The sequence below is a fragment of the Dendrobates tinctorius genome, unplaced genomic scaffold, assembly GCF_039654945.1.
Source record: "Dendrobates tinctorius isolate UK_male_01 unplaced genomic scaffold, ASM3965494v1 ptg000374l, whole genome shotgun sequence".
Classification (NCBI taxonomy): domain Eukaryota; kingdom Metazoa; phylum Chordata; class Amphibia; order Anura; family Dendrobatidae; genus Dendrobates; species Dendrobates tinctorius.
In genome coordinates, this window is record NW_027362040.1 from 23,504 (window position 1) to 39,640 (window position 16,137).

The 16,137-nt window shown below is 44.0% G+C and overlaps 1 protein-coding gene across 2 annotated transcripts in view; it reads left to right on the top strand.

The window, feature by feature from the left end:
- Positions 1-1,464: 1,464 nt before the first annotated feature.
- Positions 1,465-16,137, top strand: part of LOC141075830 (nuclear receptor subfamily 2 group F member 6-like) — a 30,811-nt gene continuing 16,138 nt past the window's right edge. Inside the window, exon 1 of one of the 2 annotated variants that reach the window (XM_073562975.1) lies at positions 1,465-1,582. In XM_073562975.1, coding sequence (XP_073419076.1) covers positions 1,543-1,582 — 40 coding nt within the window. In that variant the 5' untranslated portion in view covers positions 1,465-1,542. The remainder of the gene's footprint in view (positions 1,583-16,137) is intronic. The other variant, XM_073562976.1, reaches the window with a different exon arrangement.

Consider the following 16,137-nt stretch of genomic DNA (forward strand, 5'->3'; position numbering starts at 1 on the left):
AATATAACATAAAAAAACAAAAGTGGCGCCATTCTAAAATCTGAACCCCTCAAGGTGCTCAAAACTACATTCAAGAAGTTAATTAACCCTTCAGGTGCTTCACGAGAACTAAAGTAATGTGGAAGGAAACAATGAACAATTTACTTTTTTCACAAAAAATTTACTTTGGAACCAGGTTTTTTTTTCAGTATCAGGAGAAAATGGACCACAGAATTTGTTGTGCAGTTTCTCCTGAGTATGCCAATACTCCGTATGTGGGGAAAGCCACTGTTTGGGCGCATGGCCGGACTCAGAAGGGAGGGAGCACAGTTTGAGTAGAATCGATGATGGTTTGGAGACCCCCTGATGTACCTAAACAGTGGAACCCCTCAATTCCTACTCCAACTCTAACCCCAACAAACCCCCTAATCCCAACCATAACCCAAACCATACCCCTAACCCTAATCCCAATCATAACCCAAACCATACCCCTAACCACAAACCTAACACAACCCTAACCCTAATCCCAACCATAACCCTAACTAACTTTAGCCCCAACCCAAACCCTAATGGAAAAATAAAAATAAATACCTTTTTTTTTATTATTTTTACCTAACTAAGGGGGTGATAAAGGGGGGGATTTATTTACTATTTTTTTTTTTATTTTGATCACTGTGTCTATCACAGTGATCAAAATGAACCAATAGGAGAAATATCTTATTGTTACCGGGTGCCAGCCGGCAGATCTCGGAGGGCGCACTGCGCATGCACCCACCATTTCTTCCCTGAATAAGACGCCGGCAGCAGGGGGACTACACGGGGGGATGCAGTGACTCCAGAGGTACCGGGGAAGGATCGGGGGACCCCATTTCTCTGATGTGCGATCACATCAGAGAGAGAAATTAAATGGGAAATTGGACTTTTTGTGGTCACCGTTATTCCATTAATAATGGCAACCGCAACACCAGGGTCGGTAAAAACCGACCCGAATCATGTTCTTTGGGGTCTCAGCTACCCCCGGTTCTATGGTGCTGTTTGGCTGAGAACTATCACATGGGTGCAATGTAGGCAGTACAATATGTCCATCTGAATGTGGCTTTAGTACAGTATGTTTTTAGCACTTCCATTAAGTACATGGAATCGTATTACAAGAGGTTAAATAGTGACTTCTCTTGAATACAGAGTTTTGTGTGGGTGAGCTCCTGTGCTTATGTGCTATGGATGTCTGACCCAGTGTAAAGTGGGAATATTTTTATGCAAGCACTACGGTATGAAATTTTAATAAGGCACAAAGTAATTTATTTATTACTCGACAGCTGTGAGAAATCGTCATGTTGAACATGCATGCTGCTGTATTTCTCTCAAGATTAGGCTTGTTGATTGTGTTGGATCCTCATTGGTTTTGTACGTCAGTGGTCTATTATTCTAATTGCTTCCTATACTTTTTTTCCTTTTAACCCGTTTTCTATTTTTGTCTATAGGTCAAATCGTGACTGTCAAATAGACCAACATCACCGCAACCAATGTCAGTACTGCCGGCTAAAGAAATGCTTCCGCGTGGGCATGAGGAAGGAAGGTACTGTATTTGCAGCCTTCACTCAAGGTTATTTATCCCACATTTTACTCTTATTAGCTTTTATTTTTGTACCAATCATTGGTGCTTGAAATTAGCTGTTCATACACTGTTCACAGTACAACATATGTAACATACATATCATGTACTATCTAGTCATGACATTCCTTGTTGCATTGATTGATAATCGAAATTGGTGTAGACCATATTCCTCAAATCCTTGCATTATGGGAAAATATATTACCTGGCTTCATTGGGTTTTTAAATTCTGAACTTATATATGCACTGATCACCTATAACAATTAATGTCACTGACAAATGAAGGGACTAACTATGGTAATCTTGCTATAACAACACCTATGAGGAGGTTATGTATATTTTTCCATAGCCTTTCAGACAGAAAATAACAATCCCACCACTCCCTCTCCCCACGTTCAGCATTGCCTCCTTGCTGCTGCTTCACTCTTTGTTGTTATGCTACAACATTGATATCATGCTTCACCGCCAGGGCTGTGGAGTCGGAGTCGTGGAGTCGGAGTCGGTGCTCATTTTGGTGGAGTCGGAGTCGGAGTTGGAGTCGGTATAAAATGGACCGACTCCGACTCCTAAAATATATAATAAATTGGGTACAGTAATTCAATGCAGGATGTGCTGAATATTTTTTCATAGGAGTTTGGGAAAGTTATGAAATGTCCTATAAATGGCTGATCTATTCCTGATCTAAGGCTACATTCACACACAGCGTTTTTCCTGTGTTTTTTGAGGATACGTTTTTCAGCTGCAAAAGCTGATCATCTTTTTAAAAAACCGCATCACCTGAAAGGTTTTTGAGCTCATAGATAATGTTTTCAATATCAAAAGCAGATTAGAAATCTGCTCTATCTATCCATTTATCCATATCTGTCTATCCATATCGTATCTATACCAAAAAGAATGAAAACCGGGTAGTACACCAATATATATTCTGTTCTATCTAAATATCTTGATTATTGGATCATAAAAATGATTAAATGTCTGAGGTTCACATTGTACTACAATAAATTTTTCACTTAAATATAAGCAATATGTGTGGGAGTCGGAGTCGTGGAGTCGGAGTCGGAGTTGGAGTCGGAGTCGGTGTAAGGGAAATTGAGGAGTCGGAGTCGCAGGTTTGGCTTACCGACTCCACAGCCCTGTTCACCGCTGCCGCTATTAACTTCTGTCTACATTGGCATCATAGTCGAGTCTAGTGATTGGCTGTGCAGTGACATGTGCGTAGTCTTGATGTTGATGCTGCAGACTGTCAACAAAGACTGGAGCAGCAGTGGAGAGCCAGCCCTGAACCTGTGGAAGACTATTATTGATGTTTGTGTGTATATAAAATATATTGTCTACAAGCCCTTGAATGAATACAAAATCCCAGACAATCCATACACGACCTTTGACATATTTGTACATCCAAAGTCGTGTCCCTGCCTTTGAAGCTCGCACGTCGAACTCACTGATCTTTTCCAGCACATGATAGCTGATTTAATCATCAGACATCATGTGCCTTAACATCCGCGGATGGAGTGTGCAATGGAGCTACAGCTGTGGCTATTAACCTGTTTAAATGCTGCTGTCAATCTGTGATGGCGCCATTTAACATGCGCTGGCAGGTGCGTGCGTCATTCCACTCACCCATTGGTGTGCCTGTGATGTGATTGTGAAGCGCCCATGGGTTGCCATGACAGTCGGGAGTCTGCTGATGACAACTAGGGTTCAGACTTCTGAGACCCACAGCGATCTGCAGAATGGAGAACTTTTAATCCTGTTAATATGTAGCAGTTGTGCTTGCCTTTTTCTGGAAACCCCAAATAGAGTAAATGTAACTGTGATGGGGCGTCCTACCTGCCACTTCATGTTGGTACTAGGATAAAAGTGCCCCGTCGGGGGGAAAAAATTCCCCATTCTGCCAATCATTGCATGTTCCGGTGCTTTGAGTGGTGAGATGCAAACTGATCGGAACCTATGCTGACCCCTGCCCAGTGGGATCGTTAAAGAGGTTGTCCACTACTTTTATATCAATGGCATATACTTAGAATAGAAATAGAGAAAAAGGACCAGCACATCTAAGCTAGTGTGAACAGACGCCAACCAAAGAAAGCATTTAAGTAAAAAACAGTAAGGTTGCAATTTACCAACAATGATTACTATAGAACATTGAAACTGCATTGCTGCCATAGAAAATGAGAAAAAACGCTATAAAGTGTATATATGAAATATTCATCTGCAAAAATTGCTATGAAAAAAGGAAGGTACTTAGTGCATAGATTGGACAATATACAGTGGATATGGAAAGTATTCAGGCCACTTTAAATATTTCTCTCTTTTGTTTCATTTCAGCCATTTGGTAAATTCAAAACAGTTCATTTTTTTTCTCATTAATGTGCACTCTACACCCCATCTTGACTGAAAAAAAAACAAATGTAGAAATTTTTGCAAATTTGTTAAAAAAGAAAAACTGAAGTATCACATGGTCATAAGTATTCAGCCCCTTTGCTCAGTATTGAGTAGAAGCACACTTTTGAGCTAGTACAGCCATGAGTCGTCTTGGGAATGATGCAACAAGTTTTTCACACCAGGATTTGGGGATCCTCTGCCATTCTTCCTTACAGATCCTCTCCAGTTCCATCAGGTTGGATGGTGAATGTTGTTGGACAGCCATTTTTAGGTCTCTCCAGAGATGCTCAATTGGGTTTAGGTCAGGGCTCTGGCTGGGCCAGTCAAGAATGGTCACAGAGTTGTTCTGAAGCCACTCCTTTGTTATTTTAGCCGTGTGCTTAGGGTCATTGTCTTGTTGGAAGATGAACCTTTGGCCAAGTCTAAGGTCCAAAGCACTCTGGAAGAGGCTTTCATCCAGGATATCTCTGTACTTGGCCACATTCATGTTTCCTTCAATGGCAACCAGTCGTCCTGTCTCTGTAGCTGAAAAACACCCCCATAGCATGATGCTGCCTCCACTATATTTCACTGTTGGGATTGTATTGAGCAGGTGATGAACAGTGCCTGGTTTTCTCCACACATACCACTTAGAATTATCACCAAAAAGGACTATCTTCGTCTCATCAGACCAGTGAATCTTATTTCCCCTTAGTCTGGGAGTCCTTCATGTGTTTTTTCTCAAACTCTATGAGGGCTTTCATATGTCTTGCACAGAGGAGAGGCTTCTGTCGGGAAACTCTGCCATAAAGACCTGACTGGTGGAGGGCTGCAGTGATAGTTGACTTTGTGGGACTTTCTCCCATATCCCTACTGCATCTGTGGAGCTCAGCCACAGTGATCTTGGGGTTCTTCTTTACCTCTCTCACCAAGGTTCTTCTCCCACAATTGCTCAGTTTGGCTGGACGGCCAGGTCTAGGAAGACTTTTGGTGGTCCCAAACTTCTTCCATTTAAGGATTATGGAGGTCACTGTTCTCTTAGGAACCTTGACTACTGCAGAAATTGTTTTGTAACCTTGGCCAGATCTGTGCCTTGCCACAATTCTGTCTCTGAGCTCCTTGGCCAGTTCCTTTGACCTCATGATTCTCATTTGGTCTGACATGCACTGTGAGCTGTGAGGTCTTATATAGACAGGTGTGTGCCTTTACAAATCAAGTCCTATCAGTTTACTTAAACACAGCTGGACTCCAATGAAGGAGTAGAACCATCTCAAGGAGGATCACAAGGAAATGGACAGCATGTGACTTAAATATGAGTGACTGAGCAAAGCATCTGAATGACTGATATTTCAGTTTTTGTTTTTTAATAAATTTGCAAATGTTTCTACACTTCAATTTTTATCAGTCTAGATGGGGTGCAGAGTGTACAATAATGAGAAAAAGATGAACTTTTTTGAATTTACCAAATGGCTGCAATGAAACAGAGTGAAAAATTTAAAGGCGTCTGAATACTTTCCATACCCTCTGTTTGTGAGCCCAATTGCCATGCCAAGGGGTCCTTTGAAAATTGGATCCCTTTCCTGGGCAAAAAAAGCTTACAATTTATGGGGCAGTAATGGACCAGCTAATCTGCTTAAACCCTTTCATGACCGGAGCTTTTTTCAGTTTTGCATTTTCGTCTCTTCCCAGAGCCATAACTTTTTATTTTTTTATTTTTCTGTCAATATGGCCATGTGAGGGCTTATTATTTGCAGGATGAGTTGCACTTTTGAATGACACCATTGGTTGTACCATTTTGTATACTAGAAAAGAGAAAAATTTTCAAGAGTGGTGAAATTGCAAAAAAGTGCAATCCCACACTTGGTTTCTGTTTTGGCTTTTTTGCTAGGTTCAATACATTCTAAAACTGACCTGCCAATATGATTGTCCAGGTCATTACGAGTTCATAGATACCAAACATGTCTAGGTTCTTTTTTTTATCTAGGTGGTGAAAAAAAATCCAAACTGTGCTAAAAAAAAAATTAAAAAATTGCACCATTTTCTGAAACACATAGCGTCTCCCATGATCTCGGGTTGGGTGAGGGTTTATTTTTTGTGCGCCAAGCTGACGTTTTTAATTATACCATCTTTGTGCAGATACGTTCTTTTGATCGCCTGTTATTGCATTTTAATGCAGTGTCGTGGCGACCAAAAAAAGTAATTCTGGTGTTTTGATTTTTTTTCCCACTACGCCGTTTAGCGATCAGGTTAATCCTTTTTTTTTTTTAATTGAGTCTGAACACTGCGATACCAAATATGTGTATGTTTGATATTTTTTTTTAATTGTTGTATTTTGAATGGGGTGAAAGGGGAGTGATTTAAACTTTTATATTTTTATTTTTTTAAAACTATTTTTCTTTAACTTTTGACATGCTTCAATAGTCTCCAGAAGCTGCCATTGCCAGATCAGTTCTGTCACATAGAGGAGCTGCTCAGATTGCCTCTATGTAGCAGAATGATAGCATTGCTATGAGTGCCGACACACCGGTGACCAGCGGTCACATGACGCGGGTCACCAGTGAGCATTTTTCCTGCGCGATGGCCGTAAGCACTTGTTAATGCCGCTGTCAGTTTGACAGCAGCATTTAACTAGTTAATAGCAGCGGTCGGATTGCGATTACGTCTGAAGCTATTGCGGGCACATGTCAGTTGTTCAAAACAGCTGACGTGTCCCGGCTTTGAGGTGGGCTTATCGCCGAAGCCCACATCAAAGCGGGGAATACTGACATCGGACGTACTAAATAGAGAAAAAGGACCAGCACATCGAAGCTAGTGTGAACAGGTGCGAACCAAAGAAAGCTTGTAAGGTTAAAAAATAGTAAAGACTGCACCATAATTTACCAAGAAGGATTACTCTAGAAGATTGAAAAAGCGCTATTTAATCTGCTGGCCCTCACTGAAACCTGGATTCAGGATTCTGACACTGTCTCTCCTGCTTCCATTTCCTATGGTGGCTTACAATTCTCTCATTCCCCGAGACCCACAAACAGACATGGTGGTGGAGTCGGCATACTCCTTTCCCCTCAATGCACTCTCCAGGTCATCCCCCCAGTTCCATCACTCATTCTCTTCTTTTGAGATCCACACCATCAGGCTATTTCGTCCCCCCCCCCCAGATTAGCGGTCATATACCGGCCCCCAGGCTCACCCACCCACTTCCTTGACCATTTCTCGGCCTGGCTACTGCACTTCATGTCCTCAGAACTACCAACTCTTATCCTGGGAGACTTCAATATCCCCATTAACAGCCCTACTTCCACATCTGCATCCCAGCTTCTATCACTAATCACCTCTCTAGGCCTCTCGCAGCATTCAACCTCTGTGACACACAAGGACGGCAACACCCTTGATCTGGTCTTTGTCCGGCTCTGTTCAATCTCCCACCTAAATAACTCACCGCTTCCACTCTGACCACAACATTCTCTCCTTCATGCTCACAAATCCTCACCCACCCCAGCTCACTCCTACCTACCACACAGTCAGAAATCTACAAGCCTTTAACCCTCAGACACTTTCAGACTCCCTACACTCATCACTGTCCCCAGTCTAACCCTTGACCAAGTAGCTCCCCTCACCCTCAGAACCTCCAAGCACAGAGTAAAACAACCCTGGCTCACATCGCAAACTCAACTTCTCCAGCGATGCTCTAGAAGTGCTGAACGCCTATGGAGAAAAACCCGCACACCAGAAGATTTCATCCACTTCATATTTATGTTAAGAACCTATAACGCTGCCCTTCACCTCTCCAAACAGACCTACTTCATCACCCTGATCTCCTCACTAGCCAACAACCCCAAGAAACTGACACCTTTCACTCCCTCAGGCCAAAAGCTCAAGCCCCTATCACAGACATTTGTGCTGATGACCTGGCCTCCCACTTTACAGAAAAAATAGATAATATCCGTCAGGAAATCTGCTCCCAACCACCAATTGCTGTGACTCGCATCTCCCCTGGCTCACCTTCCACATTTGATCCCATCACAGAAGAAGTCTCCAGACTCCTCTCGTCCGACCACATGCACTACTGACCCCATTCCCTCACATCTCCTCCAGCCTCTCTCTCCAGTCGTCACAACTCATCTAACTGCAATCTTTAATCTCTCCCTCTCCTCGGGCATGTTCCCATCCTCCTTCAAACACGCCATCGTTACTCCATTACTAAAGAAACCCGCTCTCGACCCATCCTGCAGAAACAACTACAGACCAGTCTCCAATCTCCCCTTCGTCTCTAAACTTTTGGAGCGCCTAGTTTACTCCCGCCTTACCAGTTACCTCTCCACTCCCTTCTAGACCCTTCACAGTCCGGCTTCCGCCCCCAACATTTGACTGAAACTGCACTCATCAAAGTGACCAATGACCTTCTGACAGCAAAACGTAATTGTCACCACTCTCTGCTCATTCTTCTCTACCTATCTGCAGCTTTCGACACTGTTGACCACCATCTCCTACTCTCTAGGCTCCAGTCACTGGACATTAAGGGCACTGCTCTCTCCTGGTTCTCTTCCTATCTTTCTGACCGCTCCTTCAGTGTTTTGTTCTCTGGTTCCACGTCATCTCCTCTTCCTTTCGCTGTCGGGGTACCTCAGGGCTCAGTCCTTGGCCCCCTTCCCTTCTCTCTACACAGCCCCAATTGGACAGACCATCAGCAGATTTGGCTTTCAGTATCATCTTTATGCTGATGACACACAACTGTACACGTCATCCCCCGACCCCCACTGTATTACAGAACGCCAGTGACTGTCTGTCCGCAATCTCCAATATCATGTCTTCTCTCTATCTGAAACTCAACCTCTCCAAAACTGAACTTCTTCTGCTCCCGCCATCTACTAACCTCCCTAAATCTGACATTTCCCTCTCCGTGGGTGGTACCACAATAACACCCCGGCAGCAGGCGCGCTGTCTGGGTGTTATGTTTGACACCAATCTCTCCTTCACATCCCATGTACAATCTCTTGCCCGCTCTTGCCAGTTACACCTAAAGAACATCTCTAATATCCGCCCTTTTCTCACCATGGAAACAACAAAAACCCTCGCTGTAGCATTGATCTACTTCTGCCTGGACTACTGCAACGCTCTAATAATTGGCCTCCTCATTACTCAACTATTCCCTCTCCAGTCCATACTTAATGCAGCAGCCAGGGTCATCTATCTGGCCAACCGGTACTCGGACACGTCCGCTCTTCGCCAGTCCTTACACTGGCTGCCCATTCATATAGGATCCAATTCAAAGTACTTGTTCTCACCCACAAAGCTCTCCACAGTGCAGCAACCCCCCTACATCTCCTCCCTCATTTCTGTCTATCAGCCTAACCGACAGCTGCGCTCTGCAAACGACTTTCGACTAACCTCTGCACCAATCCGTACCTCCCACTCCCAACTCCAAGACTTCTCCCGCGCTGCACCAACCCTCTGGAATGCTCTACCCCAAGAAATTAGGACTATCCACAATTTGCATAGTTTCAGGCGCTCCCTCAAAACATATTTGTTCAGAGCGGCCTATCACGTTCACTAATCAGTCATTCTATGTGTAAGTGTGCATGTGTAGCCAATTCACTATCTCCATCCATCCCTCACTCCCTCAAGATGGCTGGACCTTCATTGTAAATACACACCTGTACTTTGTATCTCTCCCACCTCATTGTAGATTGTAAGCTCTCACGAGCAGGGTCATCTTATTTTGCTTTAATTATTGTTTTGTTAACGTTGTTACTTATGACTTGTGTTTTGAAATTGTAAGGCTGTGTTCACACACTGGGTTTTTTTCGCGGATTTACCAAAAAAATCCGCTTAAACGCTTAAAAGAAGCTTCCCATTCATTTTAATGCATTTTGCACTTGTGCATATTTATGCGTTTTTTTCCGCGAAGAAAACGTTTCGTGGTAAAAAAAATGTAGCATGCTCATTAATTTCGTGGAAAATTCCGCATTTCTGGCTATTCTCTAGTGTCTGGGGATGCACGGAAAAAATTGCGGAAAAGAACGCACGTTTTATGGGAAGGCGTCCTGTTTTTATGCAGAAATTTTCTGCATACGTGTGCACATAGCTTTAAACTTTAAAGCACTGCGGAATATGTTGGGACTATATAAAGATTATTATTATTATATATGAAATATCCACGTGCAAAAATCCTAATTACTTAGGATAGGTCATCAATGTTTGATCAACCGGGGTCTGACACCGTGCACCTCCGCCATCAGCAGTTGTCTGTGCCGCCAGCTGGAAGTTGTCCCTTGCCAAGCTGGCCGTCTAGTTTTAGTGGTCCCCCCAGGGTACTACACATCTGCCTCCTACTGGTTTGAATAGGAGATGGATGTATAGTACCCTGCGGCATCCACTACAAGTAGATTGCCAGCTTCGAAAGTAGGCATTTCTGGCTGCCGACACTGATAACAGCTGACCGTCCAGGGCGCCGGATGTTGAATGCCGGTCAATTCTAAAGATAGGTCAACGTAAGAATAGGGGACAATATCTTTTAAGGTTCAATCTAGCAATGGTAGGTCATGTTTTCTATTACAATGTGTAGACCGCTACATGAATGTATGGTAACAGGATGCATAATCTGAAAAAGCAGTGTGATGCGCTAGGCAATGTTGTGCCGAGTAACCTTGCTTCACTTCTTTGAGCCAAACCACTTAAACTTTGTTGCAGTTCAAACACAACCCTTCATGTCCACTATATACTGTAATGGTCGTAGCCGCTTTGAGCACTACATTACAAAATTGTTTAGGAATAGTTTTAGGAACATGACAAATAGTTGGAAGGTGTTGACTGTTTCATAAGGGGAGTACAGTTGTGAGGTTCATAAGCACCCAAAGCTTATTGATGTCTGTGGCCGCATCGGCTAACCTAATACCATAGAAGAAGCACAGAATTTCCTCATGAAGTTTCCAAATAATGGATGCTTTTTATAATGCAAGGTTGTCAGCACCCTGCTGAACACCTTGCTGTGTAGCTGCAGACCGGTGAGTGGCCGTACTGATCTGTGGCCACCTCCTGAAAGTGTCTGCAAACATTACCTGAGAACTTTTTAATGTTAAGCTGCAAAGTAATCAACAAAGAAATCTGCATGTGTATCTGTGGTTATGTCCTAGTGCGCTGTATGTGATTTCAGGAACACAAGCACATGCTCTGCAGTGTGGGGGACATCGGTGTCCACACTTCTCCAGCGCCACCACCTAATGGCTCAGGCCTAGAGCGTGTACCTGGTGACCAGGACTCGGCTGCTTGGAGAGAACAGGTTTGTTCATGCAGCTCCTTGCCCCGCCGTGTAACACGATGCATATGTTTATGGATAATTCACTGCTTTATAGGTCTAGTGCATATCATCATTTTCACTTCTTTATTGCAAAAAAATGTTTTCTCCATTGTCTACAGTCTGAGAACGCACACTGACACGCCAGGGGCATATGCTGTCTCTAGGGGGCGCAGTGATCGATTCTAACCCTATCGTACAATAGTTGGCATTTTCTGTTTCGGTCCAATAGTACAGCTCAGGAATCCTCGTGTTTCTTTCCAAACCAAAAGTGCGACGTTATGAGCAGTAATGCCATCTCCTTGTCTTTCCTTCTCACTCCTCCGGTAATGGTATGCTTGTTTATATGTCAACGTTACTGGAGGATGTTTTGGTGGTTTTGGATTTTCCTGTTACTAAGCAGTAGAGGAACTGGTCAGGGCTGGGTGTGCTTTTAAGGCAGGTGACAGCCAGCAGCGCCTGATCATGTGCCTGGGTGACCTCCATACAGACAAAGGGCATGGCAGTGAGTCATGTGCATGCTGTGTGTGACTGCAGGGATGTGGGCACAGTAGAATGGAGGGTTCTTCAGGGCTAGAGCCCCTCTGACCTGACACGTGTGAAGAGTGACCATGCTATTGAATGCAGAGGCATCCTGTAAGATGTGGCATGTTTGTAAATGCTGTGATGGGCACAGTCTGGCCTTTGCCTCAGTCCTCATTGGGACTTTCCAGTATTGCCCCGCACCAGGCCCTATGCCTCCCAGCACTTCAGCTGTCTTTGCTTCCTACTCCTCAGTTTGTGCTCATTAACCCTAGTCTGTCCCCTTCTTTTGATGAGCTTAAAGCCCTGTGCCCTTTCCCTGCTTGAGTGAATCCTGCATCAGAAAGTAAATAAAAGCCCCCCCCCCCCCTCCCTGTTCTCTGCCACTTCCTCACTTCAGCACATTCCTCACAGGGCTCAGCAAACATGGAGTGAACCAAGTGCAGAGATGGGGGGAGAGATGTGTGTCCTTGGCACCCTGCATCATTGGCTCTGTATTTCCATATTCTAGTACTGGCAGAAGGCTCACTAGGATGCATATGGTATATTTCCACAGTATATAGGTTGTAGTGGGATGCATGGCCTGTGCAGGCAGCATGGAGGTGCACACTGTCCAGTTGCTAGAGCTTGCTTCAGTGCAGGGCTGAACTGTGGAAGGGGTCAGTGCTGTTGTGTACAGAGGGGGCTCTGCGCCTCATTGTAGCTATTCAGGGATGCCTTCCAGAACTGTTTAGAAACTGCACATAATGTGGTGGGAAAGAGCTACCTCTGTAACCATGGGAAGGCATGGGAGCTGTTTGCATCTGCCTAAAGAGGTGGAAGGTCATTTCAGAGAATAGTAGATTAGAAGGGGCGAAGGCCACAGCTGCCCTAGTAATGGCTGGAAAGATATAGTACACATTACTCCTCTCACACTTTTCTTCATTAGACAGGTTGTAGGAAAGATGTTGGTATTTTCTCCTAAAGGAAGAATACCCGCATAATTTGGTTCTGCTTATCAAATGTTCCTTTTCTTGCGTTTAGAAATCGAACCAAGCTAATAATCTTGCAGATATGATACCTATTAATGGCCAACGAAAATAACAGCAATGATGATACAAAGCAGAGACGACTTGAGTGACGTCTTCAGATTACGTAAACGTACACATACCGGTATATATGTAGAAGAACAGAAACCTTGTGTAATAGCACAGATTGAAAACTGAATAAGCTTTGAGGTTTATGGTCTCAAAACTGACGCTCTAGCGTTCTCTGCACCAACCTCCTAGCACACCCGTCTTTGGTTTACCAAGTTTAGTCCCTTAATGACCCCAGCTTTTTTTCGGTTTTGCGTTTTCGTTTTTCGCTCCCCTTCTTTCCAGAGCAATAATTTTTTTATTTTTCCATCAATATGGCCATGTGAGGGCTTATTTTTTGCGGGACAAGTTGTGCTTTTGAACGACATAATTGGTTTTAGCGTGTCGTGTACTCAAAAACGGGAAAAAAAATTCCAAGTGCGGTGAAATTGCAAAAAAAAGTGCAATCTCGCACATGTTTTTTGTTTGGCTTTTTTGCTAGGTTCACTAAATGCTAAAAGTGACCTGCTATTATGATTCTCCAGGTCATTACGAGTTCATAGACACCAAACATGTCTAGGTGCTTTTTTATCTGTGAAAAAAAATTTCCAAAGTTTGCTAAAAAAGAAAAATTGCGCCATTTTCCAATACCCATAGCGTCTCTATTTTTCGTGATCTCAGGTTTGGCGAGGGCTTATTTTTTGCGTGCTGAGCTGATGTTTTAAAGGATACCATTTATGTGCAGAATACGATCTTTTGATCGGCCGTTATTGCATTTTAATGCAATGTCGCAGCGACCAAAAAAACTAATTCTGGTGTTTTGATTTTTTTCCCCTGCTACACCGTCTAGTGATCGGGCAATTCTGAATGCAGCAATACCTAATGTGTGTGTGTTTTTTTTTTTTTGTTTTGTTTTGGTTTTTTTTTTTATTTTGAATGGGGCAAAAGGGGGGTGATTTAAACTTATATTTATTTTATTTTTTTATATTTTTAAACACTTTTTTTTCTTTTGGCATGCTTAAATAGCCTCCATGGGAGACTAGAAGCTGCCACAACTCGATCGGCTCTACTACATAGAGACGATGATCAGATCACCTATATGTAGCAGAATTACAGCATTGCTATGAGCACCGACCACCGGGTGGCGCTCATAGCAATCCAGCATCAACAACCCGTAGAGGTCTCTAGGACACCTCTGGTTGTTATGGCAACGCATCGCTGACCCCCATCACGTGATGGGGGTCGGCAATGCGCATATTTCCGGCTCGGCGGCCGGATGTGCTTGTTAAATTCCGCTGTCAGCATTTGACAGCGGCTTTTAACTAGTTAATAAGCGCAGGCAGATCGCGATTCCACCTGCGCCTATGGCGGGCACAAGTCAGCTGTTCAAAACAGCTGACATGTCCTGGCTTTGATACGGGGTTGCTGCCGGATCCCTCATCAAAGCAGGGTACATTATTTCCCAAAAATAGGAATAGAAAGCTATCAAAAAATGTTACCAATAAAAACGTAAACTCATCCTGCAAAAAAAACAAGCCCTTACATGATGGTTGGCCAAAATATGAAAAAAAAGAATAAATATGGCATTGTTATTGCGATAAAAATTCTTCTGCTGTTAATTAGTTTTTTTCTGCCTTTCAAAGATTGCAGTAAGGCTCAGATCACATTTGTCCTGCGTTCTTCGCTGAACGCTTACACCAAGGTTTCCGTGTAAATCTCTGAAATACGTGATTCAGACGGAACCCCCTCCTATATTGAGGCAGATGGAGGCACAGTGGTCGCCATAGGACCTGTGATCAGGCAGTGTTCCTCTTTATAGGATTGCATAAAAGCTTGGTCAACCACAGTTTTGTGCAGTTCTGAAAAGGACACCGCTGAACAGAGGCCAGATGGAGTCCAGAGTAAAGGCCCCTTTACATTTAGCGATGCACCAGCGATCCGACCCGGTCAGGATCGCTGGTGCATCGCTAAATGATCGCTAGTGAGCTGTCACACAGGCAGATCTCACAGCGATGCAGCAGCGACGCAGCGCACGATACTCACCTTTCACACACGGCGATCCTGGCGTCCTCCCGCCCGCCTCCACGCGTCGCTCGTCTCCCACAGCAGGAAGCTGACGACGAGAAATGGAGCCGGACGTTCTCGCGCGATCAGCGATGGACAGCGGGGGAGCCGGTCGGAGGTAAGTATCACACATAGCGATATCGCTATAACGTCACAAAATCGCTATGTGTAAAACCCCCTTAACTCTGCTGCCTCACTATAGTGATTGGATCCCTCATCTGTCACGTTACTCGGAGATTTAGGCCGGGGTCACACTAACCGACGCAAAATACGGTCAGTATTTTACAGGCGTAATACGGATGAATGGCCCCTAAATAGTGCTCCGTATGTCATCCGTAATCAAGGTGTGGTCGCGTATTTTGCGCATGTAAGCATCCGTATGGCGTCCGTATGCTGAGATTTTCTCGCAGGCTTGCAAAATGGACATATAATGGAGCCCTATGACAGGTTTTCTACCAGAAACCAAAGAATAGATATTGACACATAGAATACACATATATGTATCTATTCTTTGGTTTGTGTTATTAAACCTGTCAGTGTGAGTTTACTGTATAGCGCACTGAATTGCCGGCTTTGCTAAAAGACACCGGGTGTGTATTTCTCACAAGTCACATGTGTGGTCCGTGTGTAATCCGTATTTTTTGCGCACCCATAGACTTGCATTGGCGTACTACGGGCGTAGTACGCTGACAATCGCAGCATGCTGCGAGTGGCACGGAGCGTAGGATACTGAGGAGAAATATACGGCTGGTGCGAGGGACCCCATAGAGAATCATTGGTCCGTGTCTAATACGTGCTTTTAGCGCCTCTCACTCCGCCATATTCCTCGCCAGTGTGACCCCGGCCTTAGATGGAAATCCCAAAGTAAGTGCTCAGAGTAGAGCGCAGGATAAATTATCCTAAATGTTATGTAAAATGTTCCCAATAAAAGCTTCAACTCAATCCACAAAAAAAACAACAAGTCCCACTCAGATCCGTTATTTGTCAGTGGGAATATTCGAGGCTTCCACATTATTGCTAGTACAAAGGCTGTGGAAAAGTAAAATGGCTCCTCGCCCCTCCCAAAATATCTGCACTCCCAAATCTAAATGCTGCCTCCCTTCTGAGCGCCAGTGTCCCTAAACCACATTTAGCATGGTGTCACTTGTGGGGGTTTCCACTGTTTAGGCACATCAGGGGCTTTCCAAACAAGACATGGCGTCCGCTATTTATGCAAATTTTACATTCCAAAAGTTAAATGGCGCGGCCTTCTC